The sequence below is a fragment of the Podarcis pityusensis genome (genome assembly GCF_964106645.2).
Source record: "Podarcis pityusensis genome assembly, chromosome: 5".
Classification (NCBI taxonomy): Eukaryota; Metazoa; Chordata; class Lepidosauria; order Squamata; family Lacertidae; genus Podarcis; species Podarcis pityusensis.
In genome coordinates this window covers 23,789,729-23,810,942 of record NC_138032.1, presented here as the reverse complement: position 1 = coordinate 23,810,942, position 21,214 = coordinate 23,789,729, and the positions used below count along the sequence as shown (strand labels likewise).

Genomic DNA, 21,214 nt, shown 5'->3' with positions numbered 1-21,214 from the left:
GGTTCAAACCTCATAAAGGACAGCTGTATATTCCAGCATTGCAGGAGGTTGGACTCAATCCTCAGGGTCTCTTCCAACTCTACAGTTCTATGCTTCTAATATTCACCATCCAGACTGAGCTTTCCTCCTGATTTGCTTGAACACAGCATATGGCATTTTCCCATCTCTGCCGTATTAAGCAGTTGGCTCCTTACCTTTCTCGCCCTGATCTGGCCACAGTGATCCATGCGGTGGTCACCTCCAGGCTTGATTACTGTAACTCACTCTACGTGGGGCTGCCCTTGAAGCTGACCCAGAAACTCCAGAGGGTGCAGAATGCTGTGGTGAGGCTCCTTATGGGGTCCTTGCCATGGGATCACATTCATCCAGTGCTTTACCAACTGCACTGGCTCCCGGTGGAGTACAGGGTCAGGTTTAAGGTGCTGGTTTTGACCTTTAAAGCTCTATGCGGCCTAGGACTCACGTACCTATGGGACTGCCTCTCCTGATATGCCCTGTGGAGGACCTTAAGGTCCACAAATAACAACATTTTGGAGGTCCCAAGTCGCAAGGTGGTTAGGTTGGTCTCAACTAGGGCCAGGGCCTTTTCAGTACTGGCCCCGACTTGGTGGAACGCTCTGTCACAAGAGACTAGGGCCTTGCGGGACTTGACATCTTTCCGCAGGGCCTGCAAGACAGAGCTGTTCCGCCTGGCCTTTGGTTTGGACTCAGTCTGTCCATTATGTTTCCCTTTTCTTATGGTTTTGACTTTTAAAATGAGTCTGCATTTTAAATTGCATTTTACCTGTATTTTAAATTGTTTTTTCTTTTCTTTTTTCTTTTTTCTTATTATGTTTTTACTGAAATTTTATTGGTGTTAGCCGCCCCGAGCCCAGCTCTGGCCGGGGAGGGCAGGGTATAAATATAAATTTTTATTATTATTATTAAACCATTTTGTGCTCCCAGAAACAATGCCACACCAAAAACAGTTGGGAGTGGATAGCTCGCTGTATGGATTAAGCAGAATCAACAACACCTGAGTGCCCTTGGTTTGTTTGCTGTTGTTGACTTGAATGATAAAAGTTTGCAGTTCTGAGCGCCACCTTGTGGGTGACTTGCCATTGTGTAACACCATACATTACGTAGCTTGCTTGAATCGTATTTGCCTTGCAAGCAACTCAATGGGGCGCACCTGCTCTCCGGTTGTGGCGGTGTAGATTTCATAGACTGATGCAGGGAGGAGAGGAATACAACTGGGTGGCAGGATTCTATATTGCATCTTTCCCTCTGTTTCAAGCAGAGCCATATTCAACATTATTTTATCAATACAACTAAGTTGGAAAAAGAAGCAGCAGCAAACCAAAAGCTTGGCAATGATATAATTATGTGCTATAAAGAATGACCAATTTTCAACAAATTAGGTTATCTACCGTTTCTTACACATCCGTAAGTCATCAAGTTTTACATACTTATTAATTAATCATGCTTTAGTTGCATACAACTTTGTCTAGAGTTAGGTTACATTTATTTCGGCTGCTGTGATCAAGCAAAGTACAAATGCCATCTCGGTCTTTTCAGTTAATTTTCTTAGGCAGCCAGTAATGCCAAATTTTCCATTATTATTTCCTGATAGTAGATTACCAATACTTTATTTTTACATTCAGTTAGATAGCCGTGTTGGTCTGACACTGTCAAAATATATTAAAAAATAAAAAGAATTGTCCAGTAGCACCTTAGAGACCAACTAAGTTTGTTCTTGGTATAAGCTTTCGTGTACATGCACACACAAAAGCTTATACCAAGAACAAACTTAGTTGGTCTCTAAGGTGCTACTGGACATTTTTAATTTTTTAAAAAATATATATTTCAACATTTATTTTTACAGTGCCCTTGTTATATATTGAGGTCAAAAGGGGAAAAACATATCTAGCGATTTTCAAAGCCACTACTGATTTTCTGCCCTAGTTTACAAAACAATTTAAGTTCTTTTTACTTCTTTAAAAGGTTTGCTATCCATTTTCCTCCATGTGTGCAAATTGTTTTAAATACTGCTTAGACACATCCTTAATTTGTATTATGTTTCTCTTGCAAGTTTCTCACAAACCTTTTTCTTTTTTTAAAAAAACATTTGTATCCAAGCTTTTAGCTACTTAGATTTTATTTGATGTAGGAAAAAGGACACCTCTATCTTTTTTGCCTAAATTATCCTATCCATTTTTCCTCCCTTGTCCAACCCACTGAATCACCTCCCTTTCCTCCAAAAGTTTTAAAAAAGTAATTTCCCCCCTTTCAAAGCACATGTTGAACTGCTAGACTCACATGATCTGTTAAACCTCATCACTCTCTCTATGTCGATTCACATATTTGTCATGTTTAAAGTGCCCTTTCACCCATGCTCAGCCACAGTAATTGCCACTTAATTAAATTGAATTCCAAATGTATATGCTTCTTAGGAATGGACTGCAGACATTCTGACTCAAAGAACTCTGGGCTGGGACTTCTGTACGCTACACACTGTGCATCCTGGCAGCAGAAAAATTCAACAACAGAAACAGTAATAATTTTCAACAACAGGGAGAAATCATCATGAAGATATGAAACGGTGGGGTCATGACTTCGTTCTGCCGCTTCCAACATTCCTAATTGACCTCAGTCATTTCACACCAATTATATTTCCATGACAGGCAGCACCCTTCCATGAGGCCCAGCTGGTGGGAGAAGCAAAAGTTCACAGCAGTGTGTGTGTGTGTGTGTGTGTGTGTGTGTGTGTGTGTGTAAAACTGTCTTGCTATACTCTGATTTTATCTCAGTTCTGTGTTTAGCTTGCAGCGTTCTCTCTCTGTGTGTCCACATGTTGCACAGTTTGTCTTTTGCTTATCCCATAAGCACAGCTAATTTATTTACCGAATGCAGATTGGAAGTCCAAACTGGCAGGCCCATTGAGCTGTCCATTGGTAGCAGTTTCCTTTCTTCTTCCTCCAGGTCTGGGCTGCAGGATCCGTGCAAGAGAGCCTGCGGACCAGCTCTGCACCCGCACCCGCTATCTTCAGAAGAAGGGGACCACGCCGTTCCAATTGATAGCAGCACCCTCCCACTTTGTTCGGATGGCCATCTCCACAGAAGGAAATCGCTTTTCTGCATCACCGTCCTCCTCACGGTGATTTTCCTCCCAGTGATGAGAATGGGTGTCTGAAAGGAAAAAAGAAAAGAAGCTTGTGTGTGCGCACTGTTTCGTGCAAAATGGAAGCTTCTGCCATTGGTGTTTCTCACACCTCTCAGCCTCTCCTGTGCTTCAGCTGTCTGCCTTTAGGTCAGTTAGCAGAGGACATGCATTGCATTCAAAAGCCCCCAAATGCAATTCCTGGAGTTTCCACACAGGACCGGAAAAGACTCCTGCCTGAAACCCTGAGACCCACTGCCAGTCAGTGTAGACATTAAAAAAGGTAAAGGACCCCTGACAGTTGAGTCCAGTCGCAAACGACTCTGGGATTGTAGTGTTCATCTCGCTTTACTGGCCAAGGGAGCCGACGTTTGTCCGCAGACAGTTTTTGCAGGTCATGTGGCTAGCATGACTAAGCCGCTTCTGGTGAAACCAGAGAAGTGTACGGAAACGCCGTTTACCTTCCAGCTGGAATGGTACCTATTTATCTACTTGCACTTTGACGTGCTTACGAACTGCTAGGTTGGCAGGAGCAGGGACTGAGCAACGGGAGCTCACCCCATAGCGGGGATTCGAATGGCTGACCTTCTGATCAGCAAGCCCTAGGCTCAGTGGTTTAGACCACAGCGCCACCCGCATCCCAGTGTAGACATTACTGATATATTATATGGCAGCGTCCTGTGGATCAGGCCCCATATGCTCCTGTATCTTTCTTTGTAGGACACAATGGAGTTAAAAAACACAGCCTCAAAATAAGGGCAAATTGCCCAAAGATGGCTTTTTGGGGGGGGGGGCTTTTGGGGGGGGAATGATGCAGGAGGAAACGGTTATACCCCACTTTCCCTGTTCCACGGACCCACTCTGGATCAGGGCCTGCAGCTTAAAAACACACATACAAACCCTACATACCTGGTCCTAGCTTGACTCTCTAACCACTACACCACACTGGGACTCAAACATATCCTTATGTGTTATAGCACTCCCTTCCTCCCAAAGGAGCCCAGGGTGGCAAACCACAAGTGATAAAACATCTTAAAAACATAGAGGCTTTCTTGACATTCAATGGTCACTGAGTGCTTAGTAAAAAGAAGAAGAAGAAGAAGAACTGGGCTCTTAATGGATTATACAGCTTAAAAACGATTGGGGGTATTTTCTCCCCTACTGAGAATGCTTTCAGAATTTCCCCCAGGGACTGTACTTCTCCTCTTTCCTAATTGCTGGAGTCTCCTTTCAGATCTGCTCTCAGAGTTGCCTCCTCTCTCTTATTGTGCTGTTTATTGTTGCTTGTATGGTTGTTTTCATAAGGTTTGCTTATCTAAAGCACATTTTAGTTTAGAATGTATTGTTAATGTAGAACAGGATGCAAATGTATGCCAGTTTAAAACTCAGAAGGTGCAGGCAAGGCCACAGAACTTTTTTTTGTTAAATATAGATATATATTTGATCCATGCAAAACACACCAAAATGGATTTAAGTATCACTTGTGGGGAAGAAAGGCACTGATGGACATATAAAATTGAAGAGATGTCAGGAGTGTTCATTTGAAAAGTTCTCTTTCAGTAAAGGTAAGTGCCTACCTACTGTTAGATGCACTGTTGTCTTCTGCGAGGGCTGTCCATTATAAAAATACAAATCAAAGAGGTGTTCCATTTTCCAGTCGGACAAGAGCAGCCTGTTAGTGCTGAAAAGGACGCTGTATGTTCCACTGATGTTGCACAACCAAACAGGCAATTTAGGAGTTTTCAGCATGCTGCCAACCTAGGGAGGGGAGAGCATAGTTCATTCACAGTCTCATGGTGCGGTAAGGCATTAAAAAGAAAACACAGAGCCCCCAAACAAAACCAACATCTTCATCTTTTTCAAAAAACTTCCTCCCATGGTAGGCATCAAATAAAAATAAGAGCATGATCCAGCTGATAACTGAAAACGACTGGCTGCTAGGAATTTGCGACACACAAAAACCCTACATACCAGGTCCTAGCTTGACTCTCTAACCACTACGCCACACTGGGACCCAAACATATCCTTATGTGTTATATCCCTCCCTTCCTCCCAAAGGAGCCCAGGTAAAGCATGCTCCTTCAAACACATTGCTAATGTTACGTGTAGTTTGGCCCTGTAGCTCAAATGCTTACCTGCACCGAAAAGACCTATGCGCCGATTTGCATGTTTACCTTACCTGTGGGAATCTGTAATGTTCCACTTCTTCCTTGCTCCAGTGTAAATAGCCCACCTCACTGCGGGACAAGACGCCATGCAGCTGCTTTTGCACATTGCCTTCCGCCTCAAGTTTCTGGAACCCATTAAACACGTGTGGACAAGCTCTGCCTGTTAAGATGATGTTCAGAATGGCCTAAAGGAGAAAACGACCCAGATCATGCTTTCAGGTGGGGAATCAGAAGCTGACCTCAAGAGCGGCTTGTTCCTCAGTGTTCAGCAATCATAGAATTGCAGAGTTGGAAGGGACCATGAGGGTCATCTGGTCCAACCTCCTGCCATGCAGGAAACTTTTTGCCTAACGTGGGATTCGAACCCGTGACCCTAAGGTTAAGAATCTCATGCTCTACCAACTGAGCCATTCTGGGAAGGAGAGGCAACAGGAGACACTCTTGACATATAATAATAGAATCATAGAATGGTAGAGCTGGAAGGGACCCTCCAATGATGGTCTAGCTGAACTCCCTGCAATTCAGAAATCTCAGCTAAAGCATCCATGACAAGTGGCCATCCAACCTCTGCTTAAAAACCTCCAATGAAGGAGAGCCCACAACTCCCAAGGGGGACGGTTCCACTGTGGAACAGCTCTTACTGTCGGAAAGTTCTTCCCGATGTTTAGTCGGAATGTTCTGCACTCCCTCCTTTGAAGGTGTAAGCCGGTATACAATAAACCATATATCTTAAAGCAGGCATCCCCAACCTTTGGCCCTCCAGATGTTTTGGACTACAGTTCCCATCATCCCTGACCACTGGTCCTGTTAGCTAGGGATCATGGGAGTTGTAGGCCAAAACATCTGGAGGGCCAAAGGTTGGGGATGCCTGTCTTAAAGACACTAGCTTTCATTGTGCTTTGATTTTGCCAACTGAAAGAGAACCCTGGGTAAGTGCCTGGAACCCCCTGAAATATTGCTACTGATAGACAGAAGCAGAGCAAGGTGGGTGCGGTGGATGCAGTCTGCCACGGGTATCATCCTTGGGGGTGTGTGACATTGCAGCTGCCCCCTGGGATGCTCACCGTGGGCGGCACACCCCCGGGATGCTTGCCCCACCCCCTGGGACACTAGCCCCGCCCCAGGTCATGCCGCTCCAGGTGCCAGAGCAGCTAGCTCCACCTCTGCTGCTAGGCAGAGACTGGGGGTGACACGCAGCCTTCACAACATTACTTAAAGAAAATAAAGTCCAATAGTGATGCCTCGTGCAGGGAGACGCAGCCCGCGGCGTTCCCACAGTGACAGTGGCAAGCTTAGCAGAGCCAGAATAATAGTGGCAAGAAATTGGGAGAATGAAATCTTACCAACGATTACAGAGTGGCAAATACTTATGATAGAATACCTGCAACTAGCAAAATTGACTGGAAAAATTAGAGGAGTGCCAAACCAGAAGGTTTATAGGGAATGGAAAATATTCAAAGAATATTTAAAAACGTATTGTACGAACAATAAGATACTTGCAGAAATAGAGTGATACTGTTAACCAAGAATTACATGAAATATAATAGTGGAGATATATATATATATATATATATATATATATATATATATATATAATAATAATAATATGAATCTGTTCAAGGAATACAGATAATATAAGTAGTATAATGAGAATTATTGGAAGTTATACATTTTAATGTGTCATGTAAGTGTAGTATATTGTATTTGTTTATGTTTGTTTCTTTATCTTTTCTTATTTCATCATTTCTATTTGTATCATTTTCTGTTTTATATGTTATATAACTTGTGTATATGTGAAAATTAATAAAGATTTCCTAAAAAAAAAAAAAGCAGAGCCCTGGGTTAGCAGCAGTGGCAGCCTCGCAGGACCACTGCCACCCTGACTGCCCCACCACAGCCTCCCTCTGATCCCATCTCCATCCCAACGAGCACAGTGCCACTGCTGGGAGAACGCGGCAGCTTACACCCACCCACCCCCACGAGCCACAGCTGCCCTCCCTCCGATACACCTACTTGTCTGCAGATGAAGCTTCCAAGCCTGCATTGCAACAGATGAGTTGTGGTACAGTCAAGGTCTTTTTGCAGCCTACCCAACCAAAGCACAAAGACAAAATTAGCGTTCCCTATTGTTGCTCGGTGCTGTGAGTCACTCTTCACTGTCAACCTGCTTGCCAGAGTTTTGCTAACAGAACGCCAGACTCTGATTTCAGGTGGATTCCCCTCTCCCGCCGCAACCCCGTAAGACAGCAGCCGAAAAGTTTTTTAGGTTCCCCTGAAAATCTGGAGAGGCTTTTTGAGGTGGGGGTGGGGAAGATACCCTGCATGAGCTTTCCACCCGCTTGGACAACTTTGGATACAACCTTACAGTCTCAGGGATCATAGAATGATAGAATTGTAGAGTTGGAAGGGGCTACAAGGGGTCATCTAGTCCAACCCCCTGCAATGCAGGAATCTTTCACCCAACATGGAGCATGAACCAATGACCCAGAGATTAAGAGCCTCATGCTCTACCAACTGAACTATCCCAGGATGACTATGTTACAGGGATGCATTTGAATATGCTATACCCAGCTGTTGTGGGAGGGCAGGGAAGCACTGGATGATGTTCTCATAGTGTTTCCACAGCACAGGATGGGTTTGACAGTCAGTGTGGTGTAGTGGTTAGAGCAGGGGCCACAAATCCTTTTTAGGGCCCATAGGCCAATTTGGACTTTCAATTAAATGGTGTGGGCAGCACCAGCCCGTCTGTTTGCTAGTCTCCACCCTGCCTGACAGAAGAAAACAAGAAAGAAGGCACGCAGGCACACTTTGCTTTTCCAAGAGTTGAGGTCAACATCATATCCAGTACTATTAAAGCAGATCCTCTTGAGTATGCATGATTTTATACGCGGTCCCCCCCAAAACCACTGCCAAATGAAAGCTTGCATGGATATGCTGCACAGTAAGAATGACAGATCAAATGCTTGCGAGTTGCACAGAAATATCAATTGTAGAGTTGTAGAGTTGGAAGGGACCCAAAGAGTCATCGAATCCAACTCCCTGCAATAGATTGAACATGCCTGGTCACAAAATGAACGAGCTTATATCTCTCAGTTCCATCAGTCTTCCCTCCATTGCGTCCCAATCCTATTAACTTCTAATATCTCCTCCAGAAATAAGGCTTTGTAAAAAATGTTCACTTTGTAGCTTTGAACCACCCCGTGCTTTCTCCTTAAGTTTTGAGCCTTACACCAACTTTGCTCTAAAACTTTATGCTCTGGTTGTTGTTGTTGTTGTTTAATCGTTTAGTTGTGTCCGACTCTTCGTGACCCCATGGACCAGAGCACGCCAGGCACTCCTGTCTTCCACTGCCTCCCGCAGTTTGGTCAAACTCATGTTCGTAGCTTCGAGAACACTGTCCAACCATCTCATCCTCTGTCGTCCCCTTCTCCTTGTGCCCTCCATCTTTCTCAACATCAGGGTCTTTTCCAGGGAGTCTTCTCTTCTCATGAGGTGCCCAAAGTATTGGAGCCTCAGCTTCAGGATCTGTCCTTCCAGTGAGCACTCAGGGCTGATTTCCTTAAGAATGGATAGGTGTGATCTTCTTGCAGTCCATGGGACTCTCAAGAGTCTCCTCCAGCACCATAATTCAAAAGCATCAATTCTTTGGCGATCAGCCTTCTTTATGGTCCAGCTCTCACTTCCATACACCACTACTGGGAAAACCATAGCTTTAACTATACAGACCTTTGTCGCCAAGGTGATGTCTCTGCTTTTTAAGATGCTGTCTAGGTTTGTCATTGCTTTTCTCCCAAGAAGCAGGCGTCTTTTAATTTCATGGCTGCTGTCACCATCTTCAGTGATCATGGAACCCAAGAAAGTAAAATCTCTCACTGCCTCCATTTCTTCCCCTTCTATTTGCCAGGAGGTGATGGGCCCAGTGGCCATGATCTTCGTTTTTTGATGTTGAGCTTCAGCCCATATTTTGTGCTCTCCTCTTTCACCCTCAATAAAAGGTTCTTTAATTCCTCCTCACTTTCTGCCATCAAGGTTGTGTCATCAGCATATCTGAGGTTTTTGATATTTTTTCCAGCAATCTTAATTCCTGCTTGGGATTCATCCAGTCCAGCCTTGTAAGGGTCCAGCTGCCCTGCCGCTGGCGACAAAATATTTTTTAAAAAGTAACACTACAAAGATGGCAACTGCAATACAGCAGCAGTGAGAAAACCTCTTTAAAATTTTAAGTTGCTACCTACATAAGCTAAATAAGCTAATAATTAGTTGAACTGAAGATGGTAACTGCAGAATAATCCAGAGGGGGGAGCTTACACTCAGTCTATACTCAGACTTACAGTTGTCCAAAGTTTAGGCCTCCCTGGCCTTGGCTGTCAAAAGGAATTTATTCAGCATTCTTTGACGATAAAGCCGTCAATAGTCAAAACACACCCCAGCCACCCAAGCAGCTTTAGCTTCAGCTACTAATGCTGATAAGACATTGCAGGAGGTTCAGCCCACTCAAACACAACAATAATGTTGCAAGAGTAACTCTATGCTTTATTAAGCTGGCTGCTCTGTAATTTCCAGTCACCCTCTGTTCTTCTTCTTCTTCTTCTTCTTCTTCTTCTTCTTCTTCTTCTTCTGCGATCCCTTGTAGCCGAGTAAGATTGTCTCCCATCAACACGGTTTTAACAGTGAGTCTGTGACTGTGGAGGCAGTTCTGGGTCTACACATCCTTCCACAGTGGAGACATAGGTTTTCGGGCAGGAGTTGATCATGGTGAGGGTTTGCCAAGCGTTCCTTCCTCTTAGCATGCTTCTCCCTTTTTGTCCTGACTTCGCGTGTCTTCAAAGTCCATGACAACTTTGGTAAAGGTTGTTCTCCAATTGGAGTGCTCGCAGGCCAGTGTTTCCCAGTTGGTGGAGTTTATACTACATTTTTAAAGATTTGCCTTGAGAGAGTCTTTAAACCTCTTTTGTTGACCACCAGCATTATGCTTTCCATTTTTAAGTTCAGAATAGAGTAATTGCTCTGGAAGACGATAATCAGGCATCCAAACAACGTGACCAGTCCAACGAAGTTAATGTTGAAGAATAATTGTTTCAACACTGGTGATCTTTGCTTCTTCCAGTACACTGGCATTAGTTTTGCCTGTCTTCCCAAGTGATGTGTAGATTTTTTTGGAGACACTGTTGATGAAATATTTTGAGGAGTTGGAGATGGCATTTATAAGTGGTCCCCATTTCACAAGCAATCAGTCTCACCCTCTGGTGCACTAACTGGTGGGAAGGATCCTCATGGGGCCCAGCAAACGTTTTAGAGAAATTGAGGACTACTCACCCCCAGCAGCTAAACAGTCTGCACAAGTACCCCCTTCATAACCGCTTTGTGGTGCAAGTTGAAGTACATGAAGATCCAATTAGCATTATTGGGGAGCCCAACAGCAATTGTAATGAGGCAAATTCAGAACCCCAAAAGGGTGAGACGAGCCCAGAGAACCTGGCTGAGCTGATTTTAATGACAGCTAAAACAATTGATTTTATTTGTCAAACGCTGAATTTACTACATTCCAAAATGGATATTTTGATTGGTAAGGTCATGAGGACACTCAGCGGGGAGATCCGACTCAAGAAGTCACAGGATTTCAAAGGTATGTACCTATTCTATCTAACTACCCATGAGCTAAAGAGATAAACCAAAAAATGAGTCCCAAACCTCGAGAGAACTCAAGCCAGAAGTCTGGCAGTGAAATGAAAGAGCAGCAACATTTAGTACTGCAAGCAAACAAAGTCAGCCTTATGACATGCACCTATAAAGACACATTCCTGCCTTGGTCTACATTTCGATCAGCTAAAAGACACATGAGGTCTTTATTAGGAGAGCAAGCCGGTTATATAGACCTGGTTAATGTGGAGTCCCTGATCTTCCCCAAACAAACACAGAAAGTTTTACTATCTTTCAGGAGTCCCAGAATCCCGACAATGTTACAACGTGCCAAGCCCATCTTGACTGCTAAGGGAGTTTGTCCAACATGAGTTTTTAAAAATTTAACTATATCGCCATTATTAGCTAGCCCTAAAGCAACCGGCCATCACAACAACAACAACAGGACGCCAATAATGAGAATTTAAAATAGCTTAAGCAAACCCTCCTCAGAGGATTTGATCAGCTGGCCGGAATCAGAAGGTTTAACCAAAGACAACTGCGGCCAGGAGGAGAATCTGAAAGGCTCTTTTAAAGACCACCCAATGGAAGAGCAACAAGGGATCACAGAAAGGCTTGAACATTTGGAATTTAGTCTTTTAAAGATTTCTGCAGAGTTCAAAATTCCTACAACATACCCAATTGATTTTCAATCCAAGGCGTCTTCATGAGAACCCATTATCCTCAATACCACTCCACATAAGGAACTATCCATCAAAATATGAAACAACACATGCACACTCCAGTCCCCTTTGGCAAGCAACATCTCTGATTTGGTGGGGGGGGGCACGTTACAATGAAGCAGGTATGGTCACAACATCAGCCTGGCTTTCAATGAGGAAGCCTGAGGATTGGGAACTGGGTTCACCACATAGGGCAATAGAATCACTGCTCGCTTGAGACCCTCATTTTGCAGCATATGCTGCACTGATTCACCCAGAAACTCCTATGCCAAGTCACGGCAGGAGCTGAAGGACTTAGCAGCGAATGTAACAGCACATCTGCCTGCAGAGGAGATGCAGCAACTGCATATAGTATAGTGGAACCTCAGTTTTCGAAAGTCTTGGAAGTTGAATGTTTCGGTTTTCGAACGCCCAAACCCAGAAATAACTGCTTTGGTTTTCAAATGCTTTTTGGAACCCGAACGTGCCACACGGCTTCTGTATTGAGTTTTCTGTAAGGAAATGCTTCCGGAAATGCATGCTTCAGTGTCCGAACATTTCAGAAGTCGAACGGTCTTCTGGAACGGATTACGTTTGAAAACCAAGGTTCCACTTAATAGCGGGACACTTAATAGCAGCATGGATCAGGCAGTGGCGGAGCAAGCCGATTGGGCACCAGGAGTGGTGCACGCACCCTGCACCCAAGGGTAGGTCCAACTGCCCGTGGGGGCAGGGCCAGTTGCCCGTGGGCTGGGGCGAGCCGGGGCAGGACGCCCCACAAGGCCTCCGAGGAGTCTGCCGGCCTCCTCCCACTCAGACACCCTACAGCTGAGGGGGATGTGGTGGGCGGACTGTTTGGGGCAGCGCAGAGCCCGTGGGCGCCCAAGCCACCACGTCACTCCCAGGAGAAACGCGTGGGTCAGGCGCGCTGCAGGCCCCGCAGTGAGTGCCGCCCGCCCTTTTGTCACCCCTCTCGGCGGTGACACCTGGGCCGGACCGCCCCCCACCGCCCCCTTCCTCCATCCCTGGGATCAGGGACTTGGGAACTGTAGATCCTTAGCACAGGAAATCTTAGAAACTAGTGTCCAAGAAGCTGCTTTGCTGACATCGCCTGCACAGCGAGGGCAGTTGCCTGCTGGTATCTGCCATAATGATAATAACTTAAAGAACAACTTAATGGGGAGATTATTAATAACCACATACAAAAAATAATAGTAGAAGAAAATATAGCAATGAAAGAATTAATATCATCCCTGTATATATCAACTATAGAGGCATATTTCCCTCCCCAGAATAATATGAGAGAATGGTGGGAATCAAATTGGGATTTAGAAACTGAGGAAGAGGCACGGAATGGGCTGTTGATCAAAGCCCTGTATAAATTATTTCGGCAATGACAAGAGAAAGAGTCCTCAAGATCGCAAATTGCTGGTATTTAACACCTAGAAGTCTAACATATAAAACCCAACAGCTCCCCTATGTGTTGGAGAGGGTGTCCCACTATTGGAACAAACAGACATACGTGGTGGGAGTGTTCAAAAATAGAAAAATTCTGGGAAAATATCTTTGCAGAGATATCTTTGATTACAAGGCAGACAGTTCCTATGTCCCCAGGACTGACATTGCTTAATTTGTACAGTCAGGACTCGCCAAGAATTAGAAATAAAGATCTTATAACCCAGTTATTGACTGCGGCGAGAACGACCATAGTCAGAACATGAAAAACATTGCAACTGTTGATCATGGATAAGTGGTATGAAGCGGTCTGGCAGACAGCTTTGTTGGAAGAGCTAACATGGAAATTGCAGGTAGCAAGAGACCAATTTTATTGAACACACAGTTAGTGAGGCACATGGGGGAGTAGTTTTTGGGGTGGGTAACATAGTTTGGAATACTTGAAGTATACATTTGAACCTTTCAAATTGTTGCAGATATAATGTATCCCTTCCTTTTAATGAGGTTGGAGCACATGACTTGTTATTTTATGGTTTTTAAGGTTATGAGAATGTTTGAAATATATGCTGGGGCAAATAAACTATTCTTAAATTAAAAAAAGATAAGAAGAAAGAAAGGATGACGCAGTGACTTATTGCTTAATTTAAATCTAGGTATTGATAAAGCAGGGGAACATTTTTGTTACCTTTCAAATGTCCTTGAGAAAAGCAAGCTGTACAGAAATAGAATCACTCCATGACTTCCTTCACAGTTCAGCTGATTAGAAGAGAAGGATGAATGTTACTTAGGTCAGCATCAGATTCAGGGCAGTGCAGGTAGTTTCCTCACACAGGGTACCAAGCCGAGGGTGTGCATAACAACAACAACAACAACAACAACAACAACAACAACAACAACAACACCCTATTTATACGGGTAGCTACTGAGAAGATCCATAAAAAACAACTGTACCAAAATGAATTATTATGGAAATAAGAACTGGGGTGGGGTGGGGATTTTGTCTTTGCTCAAGCCCCATATTACCAAAGTCCACCACTGCTCAGGTTCATGTTGACACAGATCTTCAGAGCCTCCCCTTGATTTCTGGTGTTCAGGCTGTGAGTGCTGTTGCTTATTCAGCCAGAATGGCACCACCCACACACAAAAGAAAGACATCAGCTGGGAAGGGGCCATAGCTTAGTGGGAGAGCACCTGTGTTGCATGCAGAAGCTCCCGGGTTCAAACCCCGGGATCTCCAGGCAGGGCTGGGAAAAAGACTCCTGCTTGGAACCCTGGAGGGCTGCTGCCAATCAGTGTAGACAATACTGAACTAGATGGAGCAATGGTCTGACGCAGGATAAGGCAGCTTTCTAGGTTTCTGTGTTTGGGGAACCCCCAAGGATTTTCAGTGCAGAAAATACGTACAGGCAAAGGGGGGGGGGACCCAAGTGCAGAACCCCAGTCCAGATAATATGTACAGGCAAAGGGAAAAAAGCCCAAGCCCAATAAGGACTGAGCATGCTCAATGGCCACAGAATGCTGGCTGAAATTGCGGGGAAGAGAACAGAAAACAGGGGGAATAGAAGGGAGGGACTGTTGATATTTTTACCCCTCCCATTGACAGAATCTCCTAATCTGATGTTTTGAGAAAGGAGGAGGCGTAAACTGCTCTTCTACTCCTGACTGATTGCCTAACTCTGTGTGTGGAGAGAGTCTTATCTATGTAGTGACTAGATGGCTGAGTGACTAGATGTAACACTCATGCAAGCCAGTAGTTCATTAGTTTGTAGCAGCTATTAGAAATAAAAGGAGTTATGCTTCACAGCTAGCTTCCACGTTATTTATACTCTGCTTGAGTCTGGTGCTCACAATGCACATTTGTGGGTCCAGGGCACTGGGACCTGCTTTCCAGGATTGGAAGGTCTCTGAAAGTGCCCCAGTCGCCTAGCCGAGTCGGGGCAGAACCAATAATTGAGCCCAGTCGCTGCACATCGGTTGAAAGGTGTTCTGACATCGACTGGCTTCCTAAACAGCAGCACTCCACGCTGTAACAGTTTGTTGCAGGTCCCACCTGCTGTACCTATCTGTGGTGACTGAGCTGAGGAAAAGAACATTGTGCTAAATGCATGAGGCAATTCAAAATGCAGTCGAGGTTTATTAGCCAAAAGCTGGATCAGAACAAAATATGGATCCATTTTACAACATTGCATAATAAGACAAGTAAGACTGCAGCCCCATTTACAGTCATCTGAGAGTACATCTACTGAAGAATGAGATTCAGAACAATTTTTGAATCTTTGGATCTAGAACTGTGAGGGGAGAGACTTCATCAGGCAAGGCCTTCTTCCACCCGCCTTGCCTCACCCTCCAGTCTCTGCTTCTCGATTTGTATTGTATTATTTTATGCACTGTGACTTGCCGTTGTTTTATAGATTACAGATTGGAAATTATTTATTATAATTGTTAAGAGTGGATTTATTTAATTTTTATACGCTGATATTTAATGCTATTCTAATGGATTGTTGAATATTACCTTATTTTATACAAGTTGCTTATTTTAAAGTTATGTTTTATTATCACATTTTTGTATTGCATTAGATTGTGATAAGGTGTACATTCCTTGTTTCTTCAGCTTGTAAACAGCCTTGGGTGTTGTGAAATAGAAAGATGGTATACAAATTAAAAGTGAAATGAAAAAATGAAATGAAATAATCCCCATTGAACACAGTGCTGCACTAAGGTATGAGTAAACTGGCATGTGTGCAGTTCCACCTGTGGGTACTGTTAAAAGCCACATAAAACTTGGCCACCAGTATACATTTGTAAAGACACTGCATACCCCGCCCCGAACTTACACAGTGTATGTGATCGCAGAGGAACTGCTGAGCTGTTTCCTTCTCAAAAAAGTCAAACAGCTGAACCTGCGAAATGATCATTAAGAATTCCATCAACACAGGAATAAAATTTTGGAAAACTGGTCAGGTGGTGCAGTAATCACATCATTCATCTCTATTAAACAAGAGCACAGTTTAGCCTAATTTTAATTTTGTCCTGAACAGACTTTTCCATATACATGAGCTCTGTGAAGACGACTCTGACTGCTTCGCTTTCAGCCAAGGCTCTGTGCTCTCCAGCTCCCTTACTGCACAGAGATAATGAAGCATTAGAACCAGGCAGTACCTGCGTGTATCTGCACCTGCGTTCTCTTGGACCTTCTAGTGCCATCCAGAGATAGAGCGGGGTGCAGGGATGGCTGGATGGAGGAATAAGGGTCAAGGCAGCCATATTCAAAGCTGGGAAATGTTAAACATACCAATGTGGCAGGAGACAAGGCAGTCCTTACTTCTCCTGCCTGTCCCCTCCCAGGTCCTGTCATCTCTTCTCCTCCCCTGATTGCCTTGGAGCTCCAAATAATTACAGCAAGTTGGGAAGGAGGGGTGGATGACAGAAGGAGAGCCCTGGTGTTCCAAATGGATGTTCATTACATCTGGTAGCAAATTTGGTGCCAGTACTTCCTTTTGTGTCTGCTGAATCTCCCACTGTTCAGCTTCATTGGATAACTCCAGAGTTTGGTATCTTGAGAGAGGGAGCTTTCCCCCTTTTTACTTTCTCCTTTCTTACTCATGCCCTAGCCATCATACTTCCTCAAAGAGTTGCTTCAGTCCCCTAATAATGTCGGCTTCCCCTAGTGCAGGTTGGTCTAGCAGGGCAAATGGCGCACTGCCCCTCCATCTTCAGCTTGCTCTTAGCCAGCCTGCACCTCTCTGCCTCCATACTAGTAGCCAATCCAGACACTTCCTATCAGCTTTGTTATGTACTGAGTTGAATAGGATCCAAAATGCTGATTGGTCCTAGAACAATAGGATTCAGAATGCAGCAGTCTGATTGGTCCACAGGACCCACCCAATCCAGCTCCAGGTGGAAGTGAATCCGCAACCTGATTGGCCTACAGGAGAATTCTGGAATTAGCCAATCACGTGGGGCCCATTGTGTAAATAATGTATATAAAGCAGACATTCTGGGGGAACTTCCATTCCTCCTCACCACTATGAGCTGAATAAAGAGCATGAAATCCACTCTCGACTCCGAGTATATTTCAAGCTTCTTCCTCCTTAATCAACAGGGAGGAGGATGGGGACAAAACCAATAATCAGCTGTTTGCACCTGTCATCGGCTCTGCTTTTACCTGTTGCCCTGCCCTCCGACCTACCAGTCCCAATTGGTACCAGCTGGTCTCCCCTTCCTCCACTCTTGCAGACCCACAATATTCTCCTTAGGATGTGGCAACCAGAACCGTACACAGGATTTCGATTGTGGTAGGTCCATAGATTTCTAGAAAGGCATGACAATGCTGGTAGTTGCATTAAAAAAAAATTCCTTTCCTAATTTGCCTTTTCTACAGTTGCCACATTCTAGGGGTGCCATATTATAGGAGGGATTCGGGTGCATTCTGGGAAATTTAGATTTTCACAATAGAAGTGCTCTGTTGCCCAAGCACAATGAAAAAAAAATCTTTTCGTGGTTAGGAAAGTAACAGGGAAATGCACTGAGAAGTTTGGAATGAATAAATGATAAACAGGAAGACATATGAAGACCCTGAAGCCAAGTCAGGGTGAATGCAGGAGGAATTCTCATTGTTGTATAATCTCCCTGGAAACAAATACTAACAAATGCTCAGTAAAGACTGAGTAGAATTTCAGCTGCATAAGCTTTGTGTAAGCAAATCTGGATGAATGCTCAATAAATAGGTCCTCTGGATGAGCCCAGAGCCAACATTTTCATTGAGCTACGGTATACATCAAAACCTGTTTTACCTTGTGCCTGCTTGGGAGATTTGAATATGAAAATCTTTGTCCCAGAGATTCCACACACAGACAAATGGGTTACAGACCAGTTTGATCACATTACATGTGGCACCCATCCCAAATACTACTCTATTGATCTACTTTCACTGAAACATCTGGTCAGGCCTCAAGATATTTAACTGCACACATAGGATAGCTCAATAAACTATGCTAAATTTAACTTATTTTCTCTGTGTTCGGAGTTCCTTGGTTCTCTTTATGGCGTCTAATAAAAGAAAGAATTATAGCACCTCGATTCACACAATGCTTTTGGTTTTTCTTGGCCAGCACATCTCAGCCAGTCTCTGGCTGCGAAGTGGATCTTTATGTGCTTGTTGTTTGTACCACAACATACAACAGTCCTCGTGTTTCTGGGGTTTTCTGTTTCTTAGTTTTTAGAATCAAACCCAACAATTCCCCCTTGCAAATATTGTGTCTTTTAAAGCATAGCTTCTCTTACTTACTCTTTCAGTAAAGTGATCCGCTTTGTAGTCTATACTGGGAGTAAAATAAGTATCACTGGTGACAAGGCAGACAGTAGCTTTCTGACCTTCTCCTGCTACCCACAGAATATCAGCCAAGGCTGCTGCAAGAGCCTTTTCTTGTTCTTTTTGGCTTATTTCACATAAACTGCAAAGACAGATAGAAAAAGAGACTGTGAGAGAGAGAGAGACGCTAGCAATCCATAGTCCAGGAACAGGAAAACTGTCAGCCCCAAGACATTGTTGACAATGGTGCAGCTAGGGCTGGACCACAGGGCTAAACCCAGGCCATTGCAGTGCAGGATTCCACCCCAATGACCACCCAGAGAGTGCCAGGTGACAAATGCAGTAGCAAACAGTCCAAGGCATTCACACCTGGGCACAGCCCTGCTACATAGCTGTCAACTTACAGATTTGAAAATAAGGGACCAGCAGCCAAAATAAGGGATCAACAATTACTTTGATAAAATACATATTTTGTTGCGTGCAAATGGCTTTAGATACCTATTAGGTCCATAAATTACCATATAGCATATATTCAACACACACACACACACAAAAAAAAAAAAAACAGCAACAATTTGTTGTTGACAAAGGACAGCTGGACATAGAAAGGGCCCCATTACCTTCAGTAGCTTATTTAAGGGACATAATCAATAAGGGACAGCAGCGGGACATGGCGCTGGGATAAGGGACTGTCCCGCCAAATAAGGGATGCTTGACAGCTATGCCATGCTAGGGCCCACCAGGGCTGACACTCATCACTGTAGCATCCTTACTTTTTGTAGGTCAGCAGTGGGGCAGCCAGGCATTTACACAGCTATAGATTTAGATGGGCAAACTCTGGCCCTCCAGATGTTTGGGACTATAATTCCCATCATCCCTGACCACTGGTCCTGTTAGTTAGGGATGATGGGAATTGTAGTCCCAAACATCTGGAGGGCCAGAGTTTGCTGATGCCTGCTATAGATGCTCATTTTATTTATTTTTACTTTGAACGTATATTATCCTTTTCTACAAGACAAGGCTGCTTAATCCTAAGTAAATGTGCTTACCATCAGGGCAGCAAAAGCAGATCCCATTTGATCGAGCAAAATATACATCAGGAGGCTTAATTTGGTCAGAATCGAGTATTCCCTTCCAGAGTTAACACTGAATACATTACATCTGGTAAATGATCCACCATATAACCACTAGAGGGATGTGAAAATTTGTGTCCTGGGCTTTTTCAACTCGTCTACCCATGTACTATCTGAAATCCAATGGGTGCATTGGTTGCCAGGTGTGAAATATATTTGCATTATTTTCAGCTCTCCTTTCCCACTAGCGGGAACGCAGAGGCATTCTGCGTCTCTCCATTCTCCAGTGCTTCTTTTGGATTTCTCATCCAACCCATGTCTCCCTCTTGGAGCTTCTGTTTTACATCTGCACACTGAGAGGAGAAGTATGCTCTCCAGTTTAATGCTAATTATTGGTGGAGCCTCCTGCAACGACTCACAGAGGTGCGGCACCATTGTTGTTTTACAGTGGCACCTCGGGTTACATACGCTTCAGGTTACATACGCTTCAGGTTACAGACTCCGCTAACCCAGAAATAGTGCTTCAGGTTAAGAACTTTGCTTCAGGATGAGAACAGAAATTGTGCTCCGGTGGCACGGCAGCAGCAGGAGGCCCCATTAGCTAAAGTGGTGCTTCAGGTTAAGAACAGTTTCAGGTTAAGTACAGACCTCCGGAACAAATTAAGTACTTAACCCGAGGTACCACTGTATTTTTATGTAGGGCTTCACAGCCGACGTAATACACGTGACCATCTAGAGCAGGCTTCCTCAACCTCGGCCCTCCAGATGTTTTTGGCCTACAACTCACATGATCCCTAGCTAGCAGGACCAGTGGTCGCGGATGATGGGAACTGTAGTCTCAAAACATCTGGAGGGCCGAGGTTGAGGAAGCCTGATCTAGAGACCCCTTACCCTGTAAGGGTATAAGTCCATGGGATAAAAAATTCCCAGCTGCACCGCTGAGTACAGCTGCCATGATCCCTGAGCATTGACCATGTTGGCTGGGGCTGACAGGGGTTGGAATTCAACACCAGCTTGCGTTCCACAGTATCTCCCTGTGAAAGACTACAAAACAGCTCCTTGGCTTTCAAGCATTGGGAGGCACTGTGAATGTACGGCTAGATTCACTGGGCCACATATGGGAGGTGGTCTGGGAACCCACCTTCTGGAGCCCTAAAACCCATGCAGCTTAAGCAAATATCTCTCCGGCCCATCCTTACCTTTGTAGGCGCATATTTTCTTCTTTATTTTGTACAAACAACAAGTATTTAATGATGTTCACTTGAACAGCCATCTGAACAGCTACTGCTCCTCCCTGAAAGAAAGCATTTACACAGCGTAAGCGGGTGGCGCTGTGGTCTAAACCATAGAGCCTAGGGCTTGCTGATCAGAAGGTCGGCGGTTCAAATCCCCGCGACGGGGTGAGCTCCCGTTGCTCGGTCCTTGCTCCTGCCCACCTAGCAGTTTGAAAGCACGTCAAAGTGCAAGTAGATAAATAGGTATCGCTCTGGCGGGAAGATAAATGGCATTTCCGTGCGCTGCTCTGGTTCACCAGAAGCGGCTTAGTCATGCTGGCTACATGACCTGGAAGCTGTCTGCGGACAAACGCCAGCTTCCTCGGCCTATAGAGCAAGATGAGCACCGCAACCCTAGAGTCGTCCGCGACTGGATCTAATGGTCAGGGGTACCTTTACCTTTACCTTTTAAGTGCTGTGTAAATTACGACATACATTTACTCATGCCAATAG

General features: G+C 44.5%; 1 protein-coding gene across 1 annotated transcript in view; it reads right to left on the bottom strand.

Annotated features, from left to right (window-relative positions):
• Positions 1-1,388: 1,388 nt before the first annotated feature.
• Positions 1,389-21,214, bottom strand: part of MINDY4B (MINDY family member 4B) — a 29,337-nt gene continuing 9,511 nt past the window's right edge. The window contains exons 5-13 of the mRNA XM_081008151.1: positions 20,687-20,781; positions 18,391-18,556; positions 15,938-16,003; positions 13,789-13,859; positions 7,321-7,393; positions 5,319-5,492; positions 4,717-4,897; positions 1,851-3,168; positions 1,389-1,625 (exon numbers count right to left, since the gene is read on the bottom strand). Coding sequence (XP_080864277.1) covers positions 3,026-3,168; positions 4,717-4,897; positions 5,319-5,492; positions 7,321-7,393; positions 13,789-13,859; positions 15,938-16,003; positions 18,391-18,556; positions 20,687-20,781 — 969 coding nt within the window. The 3' untranslated portion in view covers positions 1,389-1,625; positions 1,851-3,025. The remainder of the gene's footprint in view (positions 1,626-1,850; positions 3,169-4,716; positions 4,898-5,318; positions 5,493-7,320; positions 7,394-13,788; positions 13,860-15,937; positions 16,004-18,390; positions 18,557-20,686; positions 20,782-21,214) is intronic.